Raw genomic sequence first — 25,551 nt, 5'->3', positions numbered from 1 at the left:
TAACTCATATACACGTGACAATAATATATGTATAGTATATTATGTATATCAATATTTTTTTCAAGTATAATAATATTGTTATGTGTTTATGTATACAGGCTCTATAAAATAACAATATTTAATAACCTAAAGATAGTGAAAATATATGTGTTCATAAAAGTTTGTAAAACTTCGTAAATTATTTATATAGGAGCTAGAAAGTAGCGGGACTATGATATTGCTGTTTTTCACTTCGTTGATTGCAACAGCTAAAGTATGATATTTAATCAAGCAGTCATTTTAGGTGTTTAGTTTTATTCTTTGCTTTTTTTTTTTCAACCACCGTTTTGCGCCCACTTTCTTCGCATACGTTACATTTAATTTTTTTCGCTAACAATTGGGTAAATATATTATCAACTTTACTAGTTTTAATACAATTGGATCACTAGTCCAGGATTATCGATCAATTATTTATTATACAATCATTACCAAGCATTTGATGATTATTTACAACTGTATAGAGACCCTACAAATTATTATCAGTTTTCCTTTCTCTCGTCCTCCTTCTAATTTTTTGTGTTTTTTGTCAGCGAATTACCGGGATTTACAATTTCAACAAGTTCAATCGCGCTAGAAAAAGATCTAATTGGACAGTTCAATATTGCTCTTAATTCACAAACAGCTATATTGTTTAGTCTTTACAGATTCTTCATTCCCTTGTTTTACAACCGCTGTAATGTATCTATTATTCTTTTTACAGATACAGTTATTAACATTATTATCCGTATTATTAATGTTAGGAGCTCGTTACATAAAACGTGAAAGGCACATTATTTCGATTGTCTTTATTTCGCTGGACAATATGTAAACCAAGACTCGTTCGTGCTGGTCCATTCGAGATTCTAAAATTGCAGGTGATATGTTGTGAAGAAAAAAAAAACAATTAAAACAAAATATTGACAAGAATATACGAGAAAAAGGGATTATAAACATGAGAACATCATAAAAAAAATAATGTTGTGTATTATATTATCGTTACATAAATATCAAATATCACCATAAATATATGTATAATTGACTAATTTTGGTTTCATACGTTTTTGTTCTTGGTGTTTTTTATTATTATTATTATTATTTTTTCAATCCTTAGTCCTTCCAGCTCAAAAAAAATCTCACAGATGAATTGGTTTAAAACGTTAGTTATGCTTATTATTATTACTTTTTCCTTTTCTGAAGAAATCCTTGTGATCATTGTTACGAGTTCAATATTTCCTTCTTCAACTTTTTTTTTTTACACACTAGTGACGGTCGTTAATCTTAATTTCGTAACGGATCTAGACTCTCCAGTGAAAAGTCATCAGTTCCGATTGAAAGACCTCTGCTAAATCCATCCTGAAAAAGAATTGAAGACATGTAACCGATACTAAAATCAAGTCTTGCTAGAAATATAATTCTAAACTTTCACAAGTCTGAGATTATAACAAGGGATATAAAAAGAGAGAAAAAAGTCAATAAACAAAGTATATACATCGATGATATTCAGTCAGCTATTGTTCTTACTTTCATTTCTAGAAGCCTTTTGTCTAAAAGTCCGATCGCATTCTCTAATTCCTGCTGACTCGGATTTAACGCTGCAGTCGTTGCCCCAAACTCTCCCATTTCAAACGGATCATTTATGTCAGTTTTTGCACCGCTGGGTGGAGCTGGATTGAACGGAACGCTGCCGAAAAGATCTTCTTTGATGCCGTTCTGCCTTCGAGAATCTTTAGCCTTTGGTGGCGGAGCCACTGTGAATAGAATGTAAAATTTCCATTGGAACATCACCACTGGTAAAAGCTTGGCAATCAAAGTCGAGAGAGCAACTAGCTAAATCAAACTTACGCAACGGCGGAGAACTCGCACCTCCGTTAGCCTGAGGGAAGAAAATTTGCTGCGACGAAGAGACCTGTCCGTTCAAAGTCGGGTTATTGTTCGACTGATGATTGAAAGCTGACCCATTTGTCAATCCCTCGTGAGCTCTTGGATTAAAATCTTCCTCGAACTCGTCCATCAGTAGACCTTCCAGCTTAGTACCGACCGTCGGTACTGGGGGTTCGCTGCTGAAAAATTCACCATCGTGTTGAAAGATGTATTGAAAAAATTTGAAGTGTGTTGTTCTTATTTGCCAGTGAAAGTGTTGGGAGAAAAACGGCAAAGAAGCAACACTGATTATCGATACCAGGAATCGAGAAAATTGACCAATTCGACACCAATCCTGGTGAACTTACCCCATGAAATCGTCATCAAAACTTTTTTCGAAACTTCTTGGTGGCACCGGTGGTGGCTGTTGTATACCGTTAGAAGTATTTCCATTACTGTCACTGTTAGTTGTGCTCAGAGAAGATTTGCTCAAGCTACCATTCATCCTAGGTTTGGTACTCTCGTCAATCGACGACGAGGAACTTTCAGGAGTCATCGGTACACCCGGAACGTGTAAAATGTCGGGTAAATTATGCTGGGAGAGATAAGAAGTCACGTCGGCCTGAAAGTCGATTTAGCATTTAATTTTTATTACGAATCGTTGAACAGTTGGAAAAATCGAGTCTCTCGAACTCGCAATAATTTCGCAATTCTATTACCGTTCCCTTGATCGAAGCGATATCTTGCAACCGTTGCCTGTAGATGTTGTTTTCGTGTTCTAAGCGTTTGATTTTGTGCTGCAGTACCATGCTGCGTCTCTGACTGCCCAAATCCTTATCTGAAGTTTCCAAAAATCTCCTATAAGCTAGATCGAAGGCTTGTCCGATCGTCAGCGTTATTTCCTCCGACAATTTGTCGCTTACAAAAACGAAACACGTATGTCTCTCGGCGTCTTCCTCTTTAGCGATAAAGCTGAAAAATTTCTTCTCCCCCTTATCGTCGGCACAATACGAAATCCGATGAAGCGGGTACTGATGCATGATACGCTGTAAATATTCCACCAATTGAGATCAAATTACACATAGGCACTCTTCGCCAAATCGAGTCAACAAATGAAAAAAGAAGCAATAATCATTTAATATCTGTATTTCATTTGAATACCTTTGGCGTCGTCTTGGTCTTGGGCTCTTGAATAGCGACGCCATCTATGCTGATGGTTAATTCCACTTTTGGCGTTTTGGTACCCTCGCTTTTCCTCAACTGCTGATTAAACTTTAGCTTGCAGGTAGCCTCCTTAACCACGTCGATACCTTTGGGTTGATCGACTTCTGTACTCCCAAGATACTAAAAAGCCACATGACAAAATTACTTGAACATTGATTACACTTTTGAACTACCCGTATTATACCACGATAAGCAAACTATCTAAACATCGCCACTGTTCGATATCTAGTAAATATAACGAAAAAAACAAAAAGAAGAAAAGCGATATTACTATTTACACAAGAATTAAAATTGCAGAGCCATAAGGAACCTTGCAATGAATAAGCATCAATGAATATTGCGATTGTGAAATTAGAAAGTAACAAACTCTGTAGATCACCGGCTATATGTATAATATAGAATGTGTATAGTTTTGGTAATAACGGTAACAGTAAAAGTTTGGCACTAGTGGCTGAACAGATTTGGCCCGTTGCGTAACGATTTGCATACGCGGTATACTTTCATTTCCGAAAACATTCGGTGTTGCAGTATTACAAAGTTCGTTCAACTCGAACATTCCCGGTGTCTTGTTATTGCAGACCGATCTCTGGCAGCCTGAGAAACCAGAGATTTTAACATCCGATCTTCCAAGCATTGCGCAACCATTCAAGATTAGATACAAAAATGAGATTTAGAAAAGATTAAGAAATGATAATTACAAGAAACTTGTAAGGTGTGTAAAAATAAATTGGCTTGTGGCACAAGTGTTCATAAATTCCTATAAAGTCCTTGACCGTGCCAGCGACATGTCGAGTGAAGCTGGGAAAAAAAAGCGATCAATGAAAAAGAAAAAAGGACAAGAAACAGGTTCATTATGGTCATAGAAATATTTACATTCCAGACTAAACAGATTTGTCGTAGTTCAAGAGCCACATGACATTTTTAACATAGGCTGTTGTTTTTTCTTTCTTTTCTATACCATAAAAATTTAATTAATTCTGACTTTAAACAAATAGCCGAATGACGCACCGAGTGGAGAATGAATTTTTCACAATTAATTTGCATTCTTGTTTCCACACCAAACACGTTTCTCACAATACGACGGTGCGGGGAAAAGAATAAGAAAAGAAAACACAACCACACACCAAGTTGACCTTTCTGTCAACTCTGGATTATTCCGTTAATCATACTATATGCAAATTACATGTATATATTCATCCAATCTAAAAATCAACCCAAAGCTCCAAATGTAAGCTTTACAATTGTTTTCCTATTTTTTTTTCTCTATAATGATTAATGATAACGATACCTTAACTAAGTAAGCGATGTGACCCTTTTGAAGAGCGTCCGGCGAATGTATCCAATTTCTGGGTGAAGCGGCTGAAAATAAAAAAAAAAATAAAAAAAACTGTCAGTGAAAAGATGACAAATTATGCAAATTTATTTACTTCCAAAGCTTCAAAGAGACGGCAAAAAGTTTGATATTGAAATATCTTACCACCATTTTTGCCAGGTTGATTTTTGTTGTTGGTAGAATTCTGTGCCCATTTCAATAAAGTGGAATTCCTCATGTTATACGGACAATGTTAATCCTCGACGAGATGAATTGTCGTGTATTTATTTGCCAGCAGTTGAAGAAACACAAGTCTGTAACACAAAGGAGGACAAAATTATGCTTGAGAGTACATAAAGAACGGGGAGATTTTCAGTCTGGAAAGAAAAGGGAATGAAAAATAGCTCAGTCAACCTTTTATAGTCTTCAGATGAAATGATATCGACGTACTTGATCACCAAACCAGCTAGCTGGCAAACAATACAAGTCTTAAGCCAGGTACATGAGGTAAACACACAACTGAACAACTGAACGACTGACTGACTAACTGATTGTGTTCAATGCCCGAGAGCAGCAACGCCAGTCAGCCTTGGCCACGAAGGCCAAATCCTTTCATGTTTCATCATCGTCATCATCGTGCAGTAAATGACTGATCTATTACAATTCAAGCTCGCTCATAGCTAGGTAAGCATCATTGTAAACAATAATCGATTTGACTTCGCGTGTATCTTTCAGTTTCACATTTACAATTACGAAAACAAGGTTTGGCGTAGAAAAAGTGCTTTTTTCTGTTCAAGAGTAGAAAAAGAGAGAAAGAGAGACAGGAAACACGGTACACGTAACGTTAACTACACAGAGCTGTAATATTATATCATCAAATTATCAGCCAGTGAGGGATAGTCTTTTCTATTTTAACATTATTTCTCTCTTTTATTTTTTCCCCTTCGCTTGCAAGCAAGTAGCCAAATATTATATCAAGCAAACGACCATTATCAATGTCTTTGATTTTTATCACTAAGGAAATAGGGTACATCTGAAGTATGGTATAGTAAACTAGTATATCGATGCTTGTAAATATTATAAGAACGTTATCTCCTTCAAAATGATTTGGGGAATTCCAGACAACTTAAAGTCGTTAATTTTTTGTCCTTATTTCTCGTCTGATCTTCTTGGTACGTTCATTTTCGTTTTATTTCTTTTTCTTTTTTAGTTGCTACTGACAAACAAAACTAGAAGTAATTTTGTTTGTATCGCATTTATGTATAAATAAGAATATTGTCATGATACAAATTTCCTTAAATATGTAACATGTTGTTTTAATCTCCAAAGCAATTAAAGAAGCATGAATTTATCGCTTGGCGTTTAACGAAGGTAAACAAAACTCACACATCCGATGGACTTTGACACTGGTCTCTCTCTCCGTCTCTCTAATTTTCCAGTTATTGATAACCCGACATGATTTCTCATAATACTGTCAAGAGAAGAAATGAAACATTACGATGAAGTAAAGCTAGAAACTCAATCTCTCGAACGTGATTTCCAATTTCATTTGGGATATTGCCAATTAAATTACCAAATCATCCATATTGTATACCAAATAAAATGTGAGCGAATCAAACGAATAATGAGAAAGAATAAGAAAGGGAATACAAGAATTTAGAATACGGCAAGGAAAGGAAAAACTTGATACATAAATAAATGAAAAAAAAAATTTTTTTGCGCAATCTTGATTCGACGATGATGGTGGAAATAAGAAATCAAAAACTGTAATATTGAACTGCCATTGAGAATGATCGAAAAAAGACCGAGAGAAATATTTTGTCATATAAATCTCGGTATAAAATTTGAAAATCATGCTTATGTGCAACGTACCACTTAAATAATATAAACTGTATGTATGCCTAGTGATATATAATATATTAGCACCAGCACAACCTTTAAACATTGCATAACTTTCAAGGCAACGTTTGTGTGCATGATTTTCGCGCATAAAAATCGCGGATCGACGTCGGCTAACCAACCTTATAGTTATAGGATAAAAATAAGCAAGCACAGTGCCGCAAGTAAAAAAGAAGAGAAAAGAAAAAACAAAGCATACAACGTGTGGTAGTGAATATAACCGATTAATTAATTATTAACGAGCACAGCGTGAGACGCAATCGGTATATTTCCAAGTAAATCTGCAATAATTTGTTTCTCCTTCCCCTCACCTTTCTTCCGTGTAAAAGAAAATTTATTATGAACTACGTATACAAATTCAAGAGTTCAAGAGATAGATTACAGGCATAACGTGGAATTTCCAGAGAGAATCTTTCGTGAAATTAACGACGAAGTACATAAGTCTGCAGGCAATTAGAATACAAAGCTCGAAAACAAAAATATTATTCAATCCAATTCGATTCTATTTAATTGACAATAGATCAGAAAAAAAAAATTTTTGAACCGCCAATTTCACGTATACATCCAAAATATATATGTAAGTAATTCCGTGTTGTACGACAGAGATCAGTTGGGATTACGGATTGTTTTGATATACGAACAGAATGGAGTCTCTCTGGTTCAAAAAATTTGTTCCTATAATAACAGCAACAACAACAACACAACCGAGCTGTGTACAACGAAGAGACATGTTCAATCAATGAAAGTTCATCCCTATTTACATACATACACAATAATATACACACCCAATATATCAACCGAACAAATATCAGAGCGTCACACGCGTTTGCTACATGCTAATACAACAACGACCGAGTCGTTGTTCCCCTCTGGATATGCGATTCGGTCCGTATAAATATATGCAATCGCTTGCAAATAATAAGCGTCGAGAAGAGAAGCTAGATCATTGAAAACGAGACCAAGAAACGTCAGCTTATATCTAGGTAATTGCAGCGATCAATTAACCAAAGAGCAAAATACTTTGCAAAGAAGATAGTTGGAAGAAAAGGACAAGGAATCGGAGAGAGAGAGAGATAGAGAGAGAAAAACAACTTAATAAAGCATGAATGAACGATTAGGAAAAGTCGATGCTGTGGGAGGGGGGTATCATACAGATATATTATCGTCATTATATGGAGTAAAACGATGGAGGGTCATATGTGTAGAGAAAATGAGAGACGGATAGAGATTAATTGAACAATCTTGAAACCGGCGGAAGCGGAGAAAGTGTATACATATAATGAAGACATACATATTATACAGGCATGTCCATGTCTATTTATTGCAATAATAATAATAATAATGATAGGTACGCGACCACAACAACGTCCTGCAATGGTTTTAGAATAATAGTGATCGTAAAAAAAAAAAAACCGCATCATACTGGGCGCAAAATTTCTTCCTCTTTCTTCAGTTCCATTTTTTCCCCTCCTTTTTTGCACACATCGTACAAATGCGATATTAAAGCTAGTTGCGCGCGTGTGAAAACGTAGACACGTAACTATATGGCATATTTTGATGTATGTATGTAATGTGTAGACGCGTAGAAGAGAAATAGTAAAAATTAAAATGCTGCGCATATAGCATTATAGCATTATAGTAGTATAGCATTGGATTTCGATTATACAGATTGTGGGTGTATATATATATATATATGTGTGTATATGCAATCTATAATTACATTTTATTCATTATAGATGCGCATATACCTAACGTGTTGCTTCGTAAAACGATGTCGTAAGATATGCGCGCTGCATTCAGATTATATCATGATACGTTATGAACATTAAAGTGAATTAAACATTGCGTTGAGACTTAAATTTTTATTGTAGTACCAGTCATAATATTGTATCCGCAACGATATGAACATTTGTTTTTAGTTGTATACATGGGATAGTCACAAACTAACGTGAACAATGATTGACCCAAAATCTCGCCGAAATGTTCACCGATTTTTTTCCTATTTCTACTGCACCAAATATACATTTTGTAATTTGTATTCTTATTTTTTTCACCTGCCGTTCAGGCGTAAGTATTTTAGATTTTATCCTTCATAACTCGAAAACTGTGCATTTGGAGAAAAATTTGTAACGGGGCAAGAGGTGTATTTTTTTATTTTATTTTTCTTTTTTGTTATAAATCAGACGAAGTCAATTTTTTAGAAACGGCAAGTCATCGTTCTCAACGAGAAACGCACGATAATGAATTTTTTCTCGAAAACGACGTTTTGAAAAAATTTGCAACCTTTTGTGAATCATCTTTGGCTAAAAAAGAAAACCTTTTTTTTACACCCGACGCAAAATGACAAAATCGCCGTCGTTTGGGAGCTAAGCTTCTTTTTGCACATCAATGTTATACGTTAATATGACAATAATAATTGTTGACCAGAAGCGAATTATCGTGATTTGAAATAAAAAAATTAAAAATATAGGTATGCATGATCAAATGATGATTCAAGTGCGAAATATAAAAATAACTTTGTTATAACGTTTTATAGGCGAATGGGTCAATGATGCATTGTAATATAAAAAAAGCCTCAGTAATTGTTTAAATCGAAGACGGTGATCTCCGTCGAGGTTAAACGTCGGTCTAGTTGCCACGGAATGCTCAACGATTATATTCAATTAACGGAAGATATCCCGCAGAATTATGTGTATATGTATATTTGTAGTCATAGTTGAATCGTGTAAAACGTAGGATGTACGTGCGTATAATAATTAAAAGCGAATTAACAAAAGCGGATTGACAAATAAATTACACAAGAAAGAAATCAAATATACAATATAAAAACACCGAGATTTAACCCTTTGAGTCATAGTGGTAAGTATTCTCATCACCTATTTTACATTCATTTTTTGTATATTTAGAAAACTTTTAAACATATTTCTTCACGGTTTGTTGCTATTTCTGATGGTATACCAACGGGTTTTCAATATTCAAGAGTAATTATTGCAATATAATGTAAATTATTATTGTTAGAAACGAATTGAATGAAAAAAAATCGTCAAAATTGAAGGACTAATTACACTCAGAGAAAATTATGGTTGTCTTTACCATAAAAAATAGTGTGCTCAGGGGACAATACGAATTTATAGTTAATAGAACTTATTGCATTATGTTGTTTCGAACTATGAATTTATGGTTACATCTGACAAAAGTTTTATGGTTAACGGTACAATAATAAAGACCCTGACCACATTCAAACATTAGTGCGGTAAACGTGATAAACTTATCGTTACTCGATTTATAATTTGGAAATTTTAGATTGCAATTTGTTAGCTTTTACTATACGAGTTGAGTAGCTTCATCGTAAATGTATAGTAAAACTGGAATGAAAAAAAATAGATGAGGAACTCGTAGATAACTCATCGCAATGATTTTTCGTGAGCGCAGACACCATTTTGACAACTCATCAGTAACTACAACCGTTGAAAACTCATTTTGGATCGATTACAGTCACTGAAAACTGATCAACAAGATTATTCCATTTATCAAGTGAATTCAGCAGAATTTTTAGTAAATTCCAAGTACCGTAAATGAAATTTCCAAATATACCTGATACATTTACTGCACAATGAAGTAAATTCAAAATACCCTTTTGCGTATTTCCAACTAAGTTAAGCAAAATGACAAAATTATAATGCACGTTTATTGAGAATGCTTAGTAATTCACTTTATAACACGAAATTTGTAATTCAACTACACTTTTGTGTTGTAAATGTGGCGTAGATTTTCAAATATTTTCAACGGTGTATGTTTAGTTGTTGAAACTATGTTCGTATGATCTTGTCTGAATAATTACTGTATTAGCGTTAACCATATTTAAGTCGAGTCAAACTATGTATGGTGCATTCAACTCTGACAAAAGTTGCAGGAATCATCTCGGGTGGTCTAAATACTTATCCGTAAATAATTGATTATAAATTAGTTAATTGAACCATACTCTATACTATCGAAGACTACAGAACAGAGCTCACCGCACTATACGAATATAATCCTGACGAACATCTGTGTACGGTGAACATTAGAAATAAAAATATAGTTAATTGTAGTATTATTATAGTACCTTTGACGTCCTTGCTTCAACTATAAGTGTATGGTAAAATTGATATTGTGTTTATAGTGCGCCAAACGATAATTTGACTGAATTCTACTATAAAAATTATCTTTCCGACTGTAATATTTTAACCATACAGATTTTTAACTATATGCGCAAATTTTTCTCTCAGTGTAATTTCCGAGAAAGTTACCCGTCTGCATATATACACGTTTAATATAAATTACAAGTTTTTGGGGTCGCTGATTACGAATCTGAAATCAGATTTTGAATATTCAGTAAAACCTCTGCATCAAGTTTCTAGACCGTATTCGATCGAATTTGAAATTTTCATCCACCATATTGGATCCACCGTGGTAAACACGCCGGCACACAAACTCGCGAACTTGTATAATATATGGGGGGTTCCATGACATCACGATCAAGATTCTACGTCGATATCTCAGATTGGCTTTATAATTTTGACATCATGGAATGCCCCAAATGCAAATAAAGGTAACGAGTTCACGGAATACATAAAACTATACAAGCGCGATAAAAATTTGAAACTGTTCCTGAAATCGGAGAATATATTTTGTTAGCCCAATGCTTTCCTTTGTCCCCGATTTGATCTTCCAAGAATTATTCAGCTGCCGCGATTCAAGTCGTGGATCGGAAACGGCTCGTAAATGAAACATAAATCAATGCATACACATCTACTGTGCATACGCATGCCAATTACAATTTTCATCATCACGTATAATAATCAATCGCATTGATATATCTTTACCGCAGGCGGTAATAGTTATAAAAATTGAATGAGAATGAAAATTTCAAGAAAGAGAAAAAATAATCAAGTTATAAATGATAATGATAATGACAATAATGATTCTGCACTCACTGGTAATATAACAGAAGTTGGAAAATTTCCGTGATTTACATGCAACTAATCCAGAAACAGCACTAACGGTGCATGATCTCACTTATGTACGTACGCGCGTAGGCTATAAGATTAGAAGTGAAAATAACTCGAGGAAGTGTCTGTGTGTTTAATAACGAAATGAGATGATAACGCGAAACGGGTAAAAGTGTGAACAGAGTTCACTTGTCAAAACTTATATAGCTGTTATTAGATCCACAGTTAATCATCCTCTGAATCACGTATATATGAGGGATTCGCCGTCAACTCGGCCACTTTTTTTTCGACCATCTCAGATCTGCCCCATAATTGGTTATATCAAAGTACTACTAAAAGGTACTCTATGTGAATTTTTTCAGATTTTTTAATTCATTATTTGAGAAATTGCCGTTTTCTTTTCAAATGAATATATCTCGGAAACTTGAAGTGACTGAAAAATAATGACTCTACATAAAAGTTGTAGTTTTTTGTTAGCTTTCGAGAGGAATTTTGAAAAAAATTTTTACGTTCCGGTAACGCTGATTTTTTACCAAAAAAGGACGAAATTATTTTTTTTATTCAAAAAGGACCCTTTTTTTTTGCTGAAAAAATTACAGAGTCTTCCAATATGTGTGACAATATCGCCAAAAAATCGCCAGAGTGGCACGGATCGAGGTTCTAGGGTAAAAAAAAATGAAGCCACACAAATCAATTTTTTTATACCGGAACCTCGACCGAATTTGTCCTTTTTGGTCCTTTTTGAATAAAAAAAATAATTTCGTCCTTTTTTGGTAAAAAATCAGCGTTACCGGAACGTAAAAATTTTTTCAAAAATTCCTCTCGAAAGCTAACAAAAAACTACAACTTTTATGTAGAGTCATTATTTTTCAGTCACTTCAAGTTTCCGAGATATATTCATTTGAAAAGAAAACTGCAATTTCTCAAATAATGAATTAAAAAATCTGAAAAAATTCACATAGAGTAACTTTTAGTAGTACTTTGATATAACCAATTATGGGGCAGATCTGAGATGGTCGAAAAAAAAGTGGCCGAGTTGACGGAGAATCCCTCATATACAGGCTTTGCGTAGTTTTGTTTAACATCAGGTATTTATCTCTCATTCGATGATGGTGCGTATTAGAAATTAATTGATCCATCTACATTAGAGTGTCCCATATTTAAGATGTTGTCGAATTTTTCCAAGCATACTCCCCAAATCAATTTCAAATAATTAAAAACAAATTACCTAATTTTTTCCGACTTCTATCTCAACTCTATCCCGTGCCAACGACAGTTGTGGATTTCAACGTTTAAAATACACGTGTTTCGTACACGTTCTCAGCATACATTTTCCTATAAAAGTAATAATGTTCGAAGAAATCTGTAACTGCGAGGTTTTAGTGATCTTTAGTGCTACTATCTGAGAAAAAATTCACATCATCATACCGTGCAATTGCGACGAATTGCGCACCCTCGAAATCTGACTTTTTTGCATTTAGAGCATACAAACACTTGGCCGTTGAACCATAGATTAAAAGAAAGAGTATAAAGAACGTAAGTGTTTCTCTATGCGCGTTCTAATTTGTCCGTTGTTGAATTAGGGATAATAATCAAACCGCAATTAGCAAATCACCAGTGACCGAGATGTATAATCAATATCGACACTAATTAAATAAAGGAAAGTTTACTTCGAGTGTAACATGTTATTGAATCTTTAGATAATACCTACAGAAGACGATGAGAAGGAGAGAGAGAGATTTAGATTTTTCGAAAATTGAAAAATTGCGGTAACTTTTTTCCCGGATTACAACAAACGAAAATGTCTTTAATACAAACAACTACAAACGATTTAGAATAGATGGAAATTTTGAAAATTGATATTTGAACAAGTCGAGTTCCAGTTTCAGTTTCACATAGCTGGACTACACATTGGTATACATATACATGAATAACTATAGTTTGGCCGAGAAGTGACAGATTAGATAGATCAGACGTACATGTAAATATCTTATTCATACTCCTATTCAAAGAACAAAAAGAGGAAGAGGAGAAGTCGGAGGGGAGGTGCGTAAGCAATGTACACACAAGTATAATCCCTCTGCTGCTCAAAGCGATATTTATTAGTTATAGAGAGCTGTTGACGGTTGTCCGAGGACGAAAATGAGGGGACGAAAAAAAGAGGAATGAAAACGAAGAAAATAATACATAATGATAAGAACAGTAATAATAATTGATGTTAAACACAAAAATAATAATTGTAATTATAATAACAAACAACAACAACAACAACAACAACAACAACAACAACAATAATAATAATGACGATATGTATAATACAGCACACAACGATATCGACAATAAACGAAAGCGCGCGGCTTACGATTAGTTTCGTAACGTTAAAACAAAGTTACTACCTACGTGTTATTCGATTTCAAATAAGGTAGTCAATCAATGCGGTATAAAAAAAAAAAAAGGAGATTGAAAAGGAGACGATGAGTGTAGTAGCGGAAATGCTGCGGTAGTTCTTAATTTATTGTTGTTATTATTATTATTATCATTATTATTACTTAGCAATTTTTTTTCACGCCGAGCATAAACGTCACCATCTCTTGCAACGCCGTTTAGGCTTTCTTATCACACCATCCCCGGTAAAAAAAGAAATAAAAATCAGCCACCGAAAGTAATGAAACGAACCATTCATCCAATCATTCAATCTACAGTTCTACGAATCGTCTGCAACTGAGGTCTGGCAATGAACGAAGTTTCGCCGGACTCAATACTTACTCGGAACTCAAAATATCTGTCGAACGGACCAGTGTGCGTGCGGTCAAAACTCCAAAAATACAGTTTTAGTAATAGTTGTTACAAAAAAAATTATGCGCCAATACTATTAAGCTACGATTTATACTATCGTGAGATACCGTCGATCAGCAGTTCAGAATCATTCGGGAGTTTAGACCATTTGGTTATTCAACCGTTTTCGAAATAGGCCTGCACTTTTATCGTTTGGGGTTCTAGCTGCGTGAAAGTTTTGAACTTTTCGACTTATTACCATTCGAAGTTTTGAATATTTGAAGTTCTGACGATTCGGGATCTTGATTATTTGGAGTTCCGACTACTCGAGGCTTTGATCGTTTGGAATTTTAACCAAGTGGCTATTCACTCCTGGATATCAGCTGTACACCCTGGGTTGAAATCAGTTGAAAGCGGAATGAAAAATCGTACAGATAAATCACTTTAACATCACTGAGAATTATCTAAAATCATACGGAGGCACTGGAAATCAGCAGAAATCCCACATGAAGTCATGTGAAATCGCATAGAAAATCAACTGAAATCGGACAAATCATAAATCAAATCACCTAAAAAAAAAAAAAAAAAAGTCACGAAATCACTCGCACGCCAAGAGTAAAGTAAATATTTGAAGTACCGTCTAGCGTCTACTAGAAGTTTTGGCCATTCGGAGTTTCGTCCGTTCCAAATTTCGTACTCTTCAGAGTTCTGACGAAATCAAGTTTGTTTCAACGATTAAAAAATTCCACCACCCAGCAAAAGCTTCAACCTTCCCTAGGCTACCAACGAGCCACATATGACGCAATGTTGTCTCTGAATTCGATCGTCCAGAATTTCTACCGTCGCATCGGGCGTAATATATCCGCGAGAGAACAAGTCGTCGAATTGATCCAAGAGTCTCGTGGCTCCGGGTTCGTTCGACGCGTCCGTGAGATCGGCAAAGCGTGCACACGCGTGCAGGTCTCTCCTTCTCCTTCTCCCTCTCTCTCTCTCTCTCTCTCTCTCGTTCTTTCTTTCTCTTTTTTCCTCGCGGTAAACGGTACACCGGCAAGGCATGGCGCACACTTGCACACCCGTATGAACGAAGCCGAGAGAGGAGAGAGAGGAGAGAGAGTCGTGGATGGCAGTGCCAGCCACCGGCTGTGTTGGGTTGCCTGGCTTGTTCACCGTTCGCCGAAGCGACGGCCTGTCTGCTCGTCCCTTCACAATCAGTCATATACGGAGGCGATATCACCTTCCTTATCCTCGTTCTTATCCTGCTTATCACGTCGGATACGGTCTTCCGAAACCGCAAGGTAGAAAAATATGCCCATGGTCATGATGATGAAGATGATAATGAAGTACGGGTGCCGTGCCATTTTATTACAATTATAGATCTGATCTGCACAAGTATTTACACGAGATTTAACGCAGCTGAAGTTAGTAACGTAGAATAACTCGCGATATGTTGAATCGACAGTGTTAGTTTGTTCATGCTTCGTTAATGGCTTCCTAAATTTCAGGTAATCCTCTAAAGTCGCAAAATAACGACTCTTTCTAAAGATGCGTCATTAAAATAAGCGTTACAAACTTCGGCCTGATGAGATTTAGAGTTAACTTATTCGTTGGACTATTAACGAGTATGGTTCAATTATTCCATGCGAATCGACATATCGAGTGAAATTTCGATTCCTTCGTTCCGCGTGCAGGCGAATTTTATTATTCGATTTCTACGTACAACGACTCGATCAAGTGATTCGGAAAACGAAAACGAGGAATAAATTTCGAACATCAATGTTTCGTGCAAATTCAATAAAAATATTTTAAAGACGATCAAATCCTACAATCGTGATACGAAGTATTGAAAATTCTGCAACTTTATACCTCGCGTGATTAAAATTCGAACCTGAATTGAGCCCGTCCAAAATCTCTAAACCACAGTAGAGTGTTGAATATTGGGAACAAAAAATCAACACACACAAAACGACAAGACAAAAAAAATCGAGTGAACGATACGGCAGTTTACCTCTTTCCTATATATTATACCGTTACGCAATTTTGATACATCTCGTCGTTGCTTGATTTAACACATAGGATTGAAGAGAAAAAAAAAATAGTGTGGACGGAAAATGAAATAGAAACTTGTTACAAAAAAATGTAAGGAAGCCCTATCGATAAATTTCTCAAATTAACTTTTTTGCTAGGTAGTCATCGTTCTGTTTCCAACTTAACTCTAGTCACTTACGCCTATGGAAAATTCCGAGACAAAATCTAACGATTCAGAAATAGACTCCAATTTTAGTTTTCGCAAAAAAAAAAAAAAACGATGGAGGATGTGGGAGAAATTCTTCAAGCAAAAAAAGTAAAACAATACACAATAGTTTTTTCAATCACTCTTCATTTTACTTGCACAACCAACCCTGATTCTAGCACGCTGACTTTAAATTTGTACGTGAAAGTCGATTCATTTCAGTGACTAGGGTTAATGCAGAGCCGCCCGGTATAATTGCCTAACAATAAGTTCGGTATTTTTCAATCTAACTAAATGCGAATGCGTCAGCTAACCAGTTTTCAGGCCTTAAAAACCACACACAACCATCGCAAAACCGAAAAAATGTTTTTGGTAATATGTGTATCGGTCTTTGATAGGTTCCACATAACCCGTTCTGATTTCTTTTGAGTAAGACGTCGGGTTGTCTCATCGATTTTTTTGATAGAATTCCTAGCATCGATACGAAAAATGTGTAAGATCATTTTTATTTTTTCATGATCCGGAATTTGAGAGAAAAATTAAAACCCATATTTCGTCCGCTCTCTAGCGATGTTTGAGTCATTCCCGTCAAACCAAGTCTTCAACAAATGATCGTCAATTTACTACACCACATTTACTGTACAAAAGATTTGTCAATTTACGAAAACTGCTTGTAAATTGACATATTCGGTGTATAGCGATGTAAATTACTATGTCTTTGCCTTAAATTTGAAATAAAAATTTTTGAGTTTACTAAAATTTATAAGATTTATAAGTGAATTTTTGGTGAGTTCACTGTTCCGTATCCGAATAAAACTTCCAATACAATTTCGGAAGTTCCGTACAGAAATTTTTGAAAAGTGTCGTAAGTTGAATTTTTTTCGGATACCGTGTCTCGGGGAAACAAAATTGTAACGATTTTTTAAAGACATCATTAAAATTTTTGCCACACACACACATTCTTCCAGGTTTAAAAGGTATTGAAATTTGCATTGCATCGTCACTACCTGGCATACATTATCCACTAATACGATTACATTTCTCAGGGTGGCCAACCCTCAAAAATTTGAAATTATATAACAAATGATCTTAGAGCATTACTGTACATGCTCTAAGCAGAGGATCGTGATGTGTCTAACCTCAAATACTTTGACAGTTTGGCTCAACTGGACTTTTCATCATTCGTCGTTATTAAATATTGGTAATAATCAATAACCACGAATAATAACCAGTATAAGTCTATGAGTCAGGCCGAATTGTTGGAATGTTTGAGGTTACATACATCGAGGTAATCTGTCACGTATAAATTTCAGATTTTTGTGAGTGACGATGCAATGTAAATTTCCATAATTTATAAACCTGGAAGAACATGTATCGCAAAAACTTAAAAAATGTCTTACAAGAATCTTGACAAATTTTTTTCCCGAAAAATAGGATGCGGAAAAAATTTTACCTATGCTAGTTATTCTTAGAATAGATTTCCGAAACACGAGGAAAAATTGGAAGAAATTACAAATATGTATTTGGTTTGACGGGAATATCACAAGCATCGTACGTAAGAGAAAGATCAAAATATGAGTCGTAATTTTTTACCTCAGATTCCAGGGCATGAAAAAAACACCGATTCTAATGAAAATTGATAAATGACAATCCGCCATCTTATCCGAAAGAAATAAGAGCGGGTAGTCTGGGAGCTTATCAAAGACCGAAAAACGCAGACATTTTTTCGGTTCGGAATGGTTGTTCGTGATTTTCAGGGCGTGAAAACGAGTAGTCCGATGCGCATTTTTTTAATTGTTTCTACTGAAAAATTCCGTAATTAGCAATTTAACAGAGTATTCGCCTGAATGCTTAAGCTCAGCGACGATTTCCGCGACTGGTTATACCGATATTCATGTGGTGTAGTGATTTTTTTCTTACTGTTCTGCCAATACACACACGCACACACGCACGCGCGCACGCTCGTACATCGTATAAGGTAAGTTCCTTGCTGCAGAAGCAACAGTGAAAAAAACCGGTTCAGGACCTCGTCTATATAGGTACATAGAGGTATATACATATGAGGTATTCCACACCATTTCACCTATTCGGTGAAGGTCACCGACGCCGATCTTGGTGCCATTTTTTTTCTCAATTGGTCTATCGAAAAAAAAGAACACATGTTCGGCCGTTTTTCGATTAGGCTACCTGTGTCGATTTTATGAATTTTCCGATTTTTCAACTTTTTCGAAACAGACTTTTTTCAACTGGCTCTATCTTCAAGAGCTTTCATTCTTTTCAAAAAATGATACAGGTATAAAATGTGTCAATAAGTCCGAGCTTTTTGAAAAAAATTTTTCAAAATTTTTCCAACCACACAATTCCAAAATTTTTTGAATTGCGATACCTTCGATTTTCCTGAAACTTTTTACTTGCATTCGACCAGTTACAATCAAGTTTTCCTCCAAAGGAAATTATGGACTTCCGATTCATCCGAGTCGAAATCAATCTTAACTTCGATCAGACAAGTTTTCATGTTATAAAAATACATGTTTGCTGAAAAAAACAAATTTTCGGAATATCCCAAACAATATAAATAAAAACGAGATCACAATTTTTCTTTTCTATGCCAAATATATTTTCAGGTAGAAAATTTCTAAATATAAATACAAAATTGTATTTATACAATTATACAATATACAATATACAAAATTGTATTTATACAATTATACAATATACAATATACAAAATTGTATTTATACAATTATACAATATACAATACAATTTTGTATTTATATTTAGAAATTTTCTACCTGAAAATATATTTGGCATAGAAAAGAAAAATTGTGATCTCGTTTTTATTTATATTGTTTGGGATATTACGAAAAGTTTTTTTTTCAGCAAACATGTATTTTTATAACATGAAAACTTGTCTGATCGAAGTTAAGATTGATTTCCGTAAAATATTTCCAATTTTTCGGCACTTATGATGGTGTAACTCCCGAACGAATCGGAAGTCCATAATTTCCTTTGGAGGAAAACTTGACTGTAACTGGTCGAGTGCAAGCAAAAAGTTTCAGGAAAATCGAAGGTGTCGCAATTCAAAAAATTTTAGAATTGTGTGGTTGGAAAAATTTTCAAAAATTTTTTTCAGAAAGCTCGGACTTATTGACACATTTTATACTTGTATCATTTTTTGAAAAGAATGAAAGCTCTTGAAGATAGAGCCAGTTGAAAAAAGACTGTTTCGAAAAGTTGTAAAATCGGAAAATTCATAAAATCGACACAGGTAGCCTAATCGAAAAACGGCCGAACACGTGTTCTTTTTTTTTGATAGATGAATTGAGAAAAAAATTGACACCAAGATCGGTGTTGGTGACCCTCACCGATTAGGTGAAATGGTGTGGAATACCTCATATACAAGTACATAAAATTGCATTCCAAGTTCTGAATCATTCCTAAAACCGGGTAGGTCAGAATGTATTTATACACACACGCGCTCACACACATATCAACATATACATTTATATAAATTTATTCATGCAGCTATACAAACTTCGTACCCGTCGCTAAGTGCAGCTGTATGTATGTATGAATGTATGCACAATTTAGTTGCATAAGGGGCTCTCCACGTCACATCGTAAACGGTTGACCATGACATTTTTTAATATCCGGGATTATTCCTATGTTCGTACGACCCCAGGAAAAATTTTGCAAATAAATTTGAATTTTATCAATCACTCCTCTTTACCCTAAGAAATTTTAAGCTCGTTTCGAAATCACCCAAATCGATTTTTATGAAACGAGAAAAAAGAAAAACATTCAGACTTCCAAACAAAACATTTTCATGTGAGACTAAGAGTGGAAGGAGGTTTTTCTCTATTTTCACACGTGTTCAAACCTATATTCTACAAACCGCATCTCCGATTTTATTACTGATTTTTTTAAATTGGTTCCGTAGTCCTAAAAGATACGATTATAGGTTCTTTTTTTTATTAAGTCCAAATGCCGATTGCCGTTTTTAAACGATAGAAAAACAGAAGAAATTATTCCCAAAAAAAAATAGGCATAACAGTCCTTCCATTCTGAATCTGGCGTGAAAATGTTTTACTTAAAAAAAAAACGGAATGTTATTTTCTTGTCTCATAAAAATCGATTAGGTATCTTTGAGATTGGTTTAAAAATTCGTTTGACAATGTGAAAATTTTTTTCCTAACGCTTTTTGGGGAGGTCATACTAACGTAGGAAAAATCCTTGATGAAATTAAAAACGTCATGATCAGCCGTTTAAAAAACTGGCGTAAAAAAGCCCATATATATTATTGTAACATTGTGGTACATTAATTGATAACTATGCGAGAGTACGAAGAGAACTTTTGCACAATATGTAAAACTAGCTTCGATTCTCTTCCGTTATTTATTCCAATTGCAAAGATCGCGTCAATACAATCACGCAGCGACCTGCAGTAAGCCATTATACTGATGAAAAATTACATTAAAAACGAGAAAAACGATCGAAAATTAAAATACAGCTCAATATTAAAATCGAGGCCGTGTAATGCCCTCGGAGAGCAGAAGCAGGTGCTCGCGCAAAGGCCAAGACGGACATGGTGGTCGCCTTTACACCTATAAGTACATTTGGGGACAATGAATCTGAGACGGTAATTTTTTACACTAGACAGTTATGTTGGCAACATAGCGAAACCTAAAGCGCCATAATGGGCCGAGCGCGAAGCAAACTCAATCTCAATAAACATAACATAACCCATGACCGTCGAATCTAACCTTAGAATATGTCAATCCAACAAGTCATTATACCCGCGATATTCTAAGGTTAGATTCGACGGTCATGGGTTGTGTTATGTTTATTAAGATTGAGTTTGTTTCGCGCTCGGCCGACTGTGGCGCTGTAGGTTTCTCTGTGTTGCCAACATAACTGTCTAGTGTAAAAAATGATCCGTCTCAGATTCGTCGTCCCGAAGTGTACCATACACTCCGAGCATCATTGTCACATTGTCAGTAAGTTGGAGGTGCGGCGGCTACATAATGTAGAGGAAACTGTGTGCGTTCCCGTATAATGTGCATTTTAGGTTTAAAAGAACAAATTACGCATACGAATCTGAATTTCGAAAACCTCTGTATTCGCGTCATTTTTTTCACCGTCTGAATTCCGTGTTGTTTCCTGCACAAGAAATTGAACACGATATTACATACTATACGTAGATCAAAAATACGCCACAAGTAAAACTCTCCTTTCTCACGTTTTCATTTCTGGATATCGTGTAGAGCAGGTATAACGTGAAAGATACGTCGCGTTTTGCGTGCATCGCTTACGAAATCTTCGAGCACAAAGGACGTCGACAATTTTGCATTGTGCGCAAACAATTATATGGTATGTATATATGCATATGTATGTATGCATGTGCGTGTGAGCAGCGTATTTGCTAACTCGCACACAAAAACACACCCGTTTCAATTGACAACACACAGAAATTACGCAATACAGCCGCAGTTGTTCGTGTGTTAGATAAATGTTCGTCGTATGCTGCAGAGGTGGTGGGTTAATCGATGGGCACATAATAGATGATAACATAATATAAATGATGTAGAGGTATCCAGTGGGTAAATTTTGTGTATAATATTATGAACGAAAATGAAAGACCTGATCGGATTATAAAAACGCAAGAATAGAGAACGAGAGAGAATCAATCGATTGCAGCCGTACTTTTAGAGGAGCAAATTATACAGATCTATCTGTATGCTATAGCGTATTACACATCCACCAGCATACAGGTGTAGAAAATCAACACCTGCTGATTCATCGCTCCGTTAAACTTGCTGTGCGCATCTATTCGAGCAAAATACATATATTGCGAAAAGAATAAGGAAGGTATAAAAAAGAGAGAAAGAGAGATGGAGGAGGTATTCGAAATTGAGAAAATACGATGGTGATAACGAACAGCGACGAATCGATTTAACAGAGCAGCAAAAAGAAAAAAGCACTCATGAACTAGGTACATATATTATTATACCAAACATGTAGGCATGCAGGCGCTTGTTATGTATTAATTTCGCTACATTGAACTCGAGTCGAATTAGCAAGTTCGGTGTTTATACCTTCACCGTGATTCACGAGAGATTGAAGAATATTAAATTGCAGGAATAACAGTCTCGAATCGTATAATATACGTATACAATACATATCTATACATTCGTATCTTTCTTTCATTCCTTTATTATTTTTCATAATCTAAAAGTGGGTGTCTCTATAGTTTTCCAACAGCAATATCAACTTTCACGCCCTGCTATTGCTGCTGCTGCTGCTCCACCACATACATATAAATATCATGTGTGTTTACACATAAATACATACGCATATGAGGTAAATAATATCACGGGGCGTCGTCGTCGTTTATTCGTCATTTTTTACGTTATAGGCGGTGTGTGTCAGCACGATTGGAACCCAATGATGCGTAGGTATACATATACTGTGTATTAATATGTATGTATTTAACTGTGATAAATAAAATTTATACTGCGTAGAGTAAAATATATATTATTATATACAGATGATGTGATTTTATCGATGTTTTCGTAAGAGTATATTAATTACAGCTGCACATCTGTGAGTATTGTACTTTGTTATTTTTTGTTTTTTGTAATTATACATCATTTTACAGCTAGTGAGAAATAATATTGGACAAATTACAAACACACGTATCGTATTCGATCCCTTCATTTTCATACGATTAGGTATACCTATTATAGAATTAACCGCTCTATACATTATACGATTACACAACAAGCGGCGGCTTTATATGATGTATAATTATTTACTCATGTATACATATATGTACATTATACTCTGCAATGAGAGAGCGATTCAACGATTATCCGGAAATCGAAACTGCATTACAATTATTTTGCAAACAAAAAAAAAAAAAAAACGGCAATTGAAAAATAATATCGACATCCGTGCGTATATACGGAATTAAATCGAATTATAGGTATGCGAGAAAAGAGGGGGAAGTGAGGAAAAACGAAACCGGAACAAAAAATTAATCGTCTAACAAAAAGAGAACGTAAGAACGCGAAACTTTCGATCGGCACGTAAGTGATACAAAACAAAAAAGAGCGAGCGAGAGAGAGAGAAGTATCGTATGTATGAATTGTATTTACAATAACTATCACACACAACATGCAATTCACGATGCTCCAACGTGAAATACGAACATCGTACGTCCATGGCAGAAAAGCGCGCGTGACATAGATGTGTGCGATATAACGAGCACGCGGTAAATATCATACCCATGTATATACGTGTATACATACTTGTTATGAAAAGCGTATGTGATTGTTCTCTAATGTACGTGACAAATGTGGGAGGATGGAAGGAAGGGGGGCGGAGGGGAGGGAAGTGTAACACAGTGCAGCATGTTTTCAAAGAGAAAATCATTGAAATTCCAACCGAGTTACTGGAGTTAAAGTATACATGTGCGTATGTTTCAGGTATGTATTTATTATAAATGTAAGAAATGTTTGACGCGCGTTTTGTGTTTTATTCTTATTTATTTTTTCTCTCTGTAGCGACAAAATATCATTAAACCGCGTGCGAGTCAAGTAAATTAACCGAGAATAAGCAGATCGAAGAATTAAGGCACGGTTAGTAGAGTGCTAAACGATTTAATGAGAGGCCAAACACGACGTCTCTCCTCTCTTCTATTTTATCTTCTCCGTTTTGCTGGCACAACGACGGCCTTTGTATACGTTGGCAATATGGAGGATTAACTCTGCCCTCTATAGTTGTCAAATAAAGGATGTAATTCCGAAATGAGTTGGGCTTTTTGCGCGCGAAATGTAACGCGCGGAATAATAGGATACATATCAAATTGCTTCATCGGTATCAGTGTCGAGATTGTGGAGATTTTTTAAGCTGGTAACGTTGGCTTGTTTCGGACTTCGACATTCTTACACATATTTTCTCAAGAAAATAAGAAGTAGAATGAGATCAATGTTTTTCAGAATCCAACAAACGATATCGTTTTCAGAACAACCGTTCCGAAATGTCCCACGTCCTAGCACACATCTCGAATTGCAGGAGATATTTCTAACTCACGAGCCGAAAACACGCGTTTCCTCTTCTCCCCTCTTTTTGCTAGCGAAGGATACATTAAAATCGGCGTTTACCGTTCGGTGTTTATGTTTACTGGTGGTGGTGTGACTCTATAGAGTACCTTGGTAATATCCGAGGACAGATAGATACGCACATGCAACGCGCGACCTGCTCGATGACCGTTAAAATTCACAAAACTGTTCGCGAGGAATCGATGATATGATGTTGGGCGTGAATGGAACAAAATAAGAATGATAAAAATAAGGGAGACACATTGATGGTGTAAAAGGGCGAAATCGCCGTCGTATAAGTTAGAAAATCACCGCTGAGCAATGAAACGACGAAGGCTAGGAGAGAAATGGGTGCAGCGTGAAAAAATAAATAATACGATAGAAAATACAACAGTGGAGAGAATAGAAAGTTGACGGAAACTAAAAACTAACCGCCGCGTACGCGGCTTCTATACACATACCTGTATATCTATAGGTATAAGTTATACCTATTCCGAATGGCCAGTATTCCGTTACGGTCGCGATATCATTCTTTCATTTCATTTACTTTTCGTTATATTATTTCGTTTTTAACGCTCATCGTCGTAAACAGGCGTAGATATTTCACAAATCTATATTGTGATATTATATCTATGCATAGGTGCAGTGTACAAAGGAAAGGAGAAACGCAACGCTTGTTCTTTCGAAAACCATTACAATAACGACGAAACAATAGTTGTTTAAACGCTGTTCGTGAAGGTGGATTCTCTTCTATCGAAATCAGTTTATCCATATCTATACCCACATAAAATATGTATATTCTGTAAATAGTATATACAAAAAAAAAAAAAAAAAAACTTACCGACGATGTGAGAAAAGGTTCTGGCTCTGTTTCTACGTTGCCGTAAAAAAAAAAAGGAATAACGCTCGTGGAACAAGGAATGACAATCTGACCGTTCTGCGGGCTATGCGTGAAATGCGAAACGCTCTGACCTTTCGGCTTTTCAGCTTTGCTATGATGGGGGCAATTCACTCTCACGTCACGGCACACACGCGTTCTACTCGAGTGCGGAATAAATACTGACAAACCGTCGAACGTCGAACAAACGTACGTCGACGAAACAAGTCGCTGTCGAGTATGCGCCATCTGGTGCCTAATTC

General features: G+C 35.5%; 1 protein-coding gene across 5 annotated transcripts; it reads right to left on the bottom strand.

Annotated features, from left to right (window-relative positions):
• Positions 1–249: 249 nt before the first annotated feature.
• Positions 250–25,484, bottom strand: LOC124218270 (PTB domain-containing engulfment adapter protein 1). Of its 5 annotated transcripts, none has more exons than XM_046624839.2 (9): positions 25,384–25,484; positions 4,580–4,728; positions 4,391–4,461; positions 3,040–3,222; positions 2,598–2,924; positions 2,247–2,500; positions 1,861–2,078; positions 1,540–1,766; positions 250–1,371 (listed from the first exon to the last, which is right to left on the bottom strand). In XM_046624839.2, exons 2-9 carry the CDS (start codon positions 4,650–4,652, stop codon positions 1,297–1,299), a joined length of 1,428 nt encoding a protein of 475 aa, XP_046480795.1. In that variant the 5' UTR covers positions 4,653–4,728; positions 25,384–25,484; the 3' UTR covers positions 250–1,296. The 5 variants fall into 5 exon arrangements, with proteins under 5 accessions (XP_046480795.1, XP_046480799.1, XP_046480794.1 ...); XM_046624843.2 differs by having other exon boundaries at positions 1,861–2,075; positions 25,253–25,472; XM_046624838.2 differs by having other exon boundaries at positions 25,253–25,471.
• Between the last annotated feature and the right edge of the window lie 67 nt (positions 25,485–25,551).

Source organism: Neodiprion pinetum, chromosome 4 (genome assembly GCF_021155775.2).
Source record: "Neodiprion pinetum isolate iyNeoPine1 chromosome 4, iyNeoPine1.2, whole genome shotgun sequence".
NCBI classification, from domain to species: Eukaryota; Metazoa; Arthropoda; class Insecta; order Hymenoptera; family Diprionidae; genus Neodiprion; species Neodiprion pinetum.
Note: the sequence above shows the minus strand (reverse complement) of the source record. Positions and strands in the feature narration are given on the sequence as shown.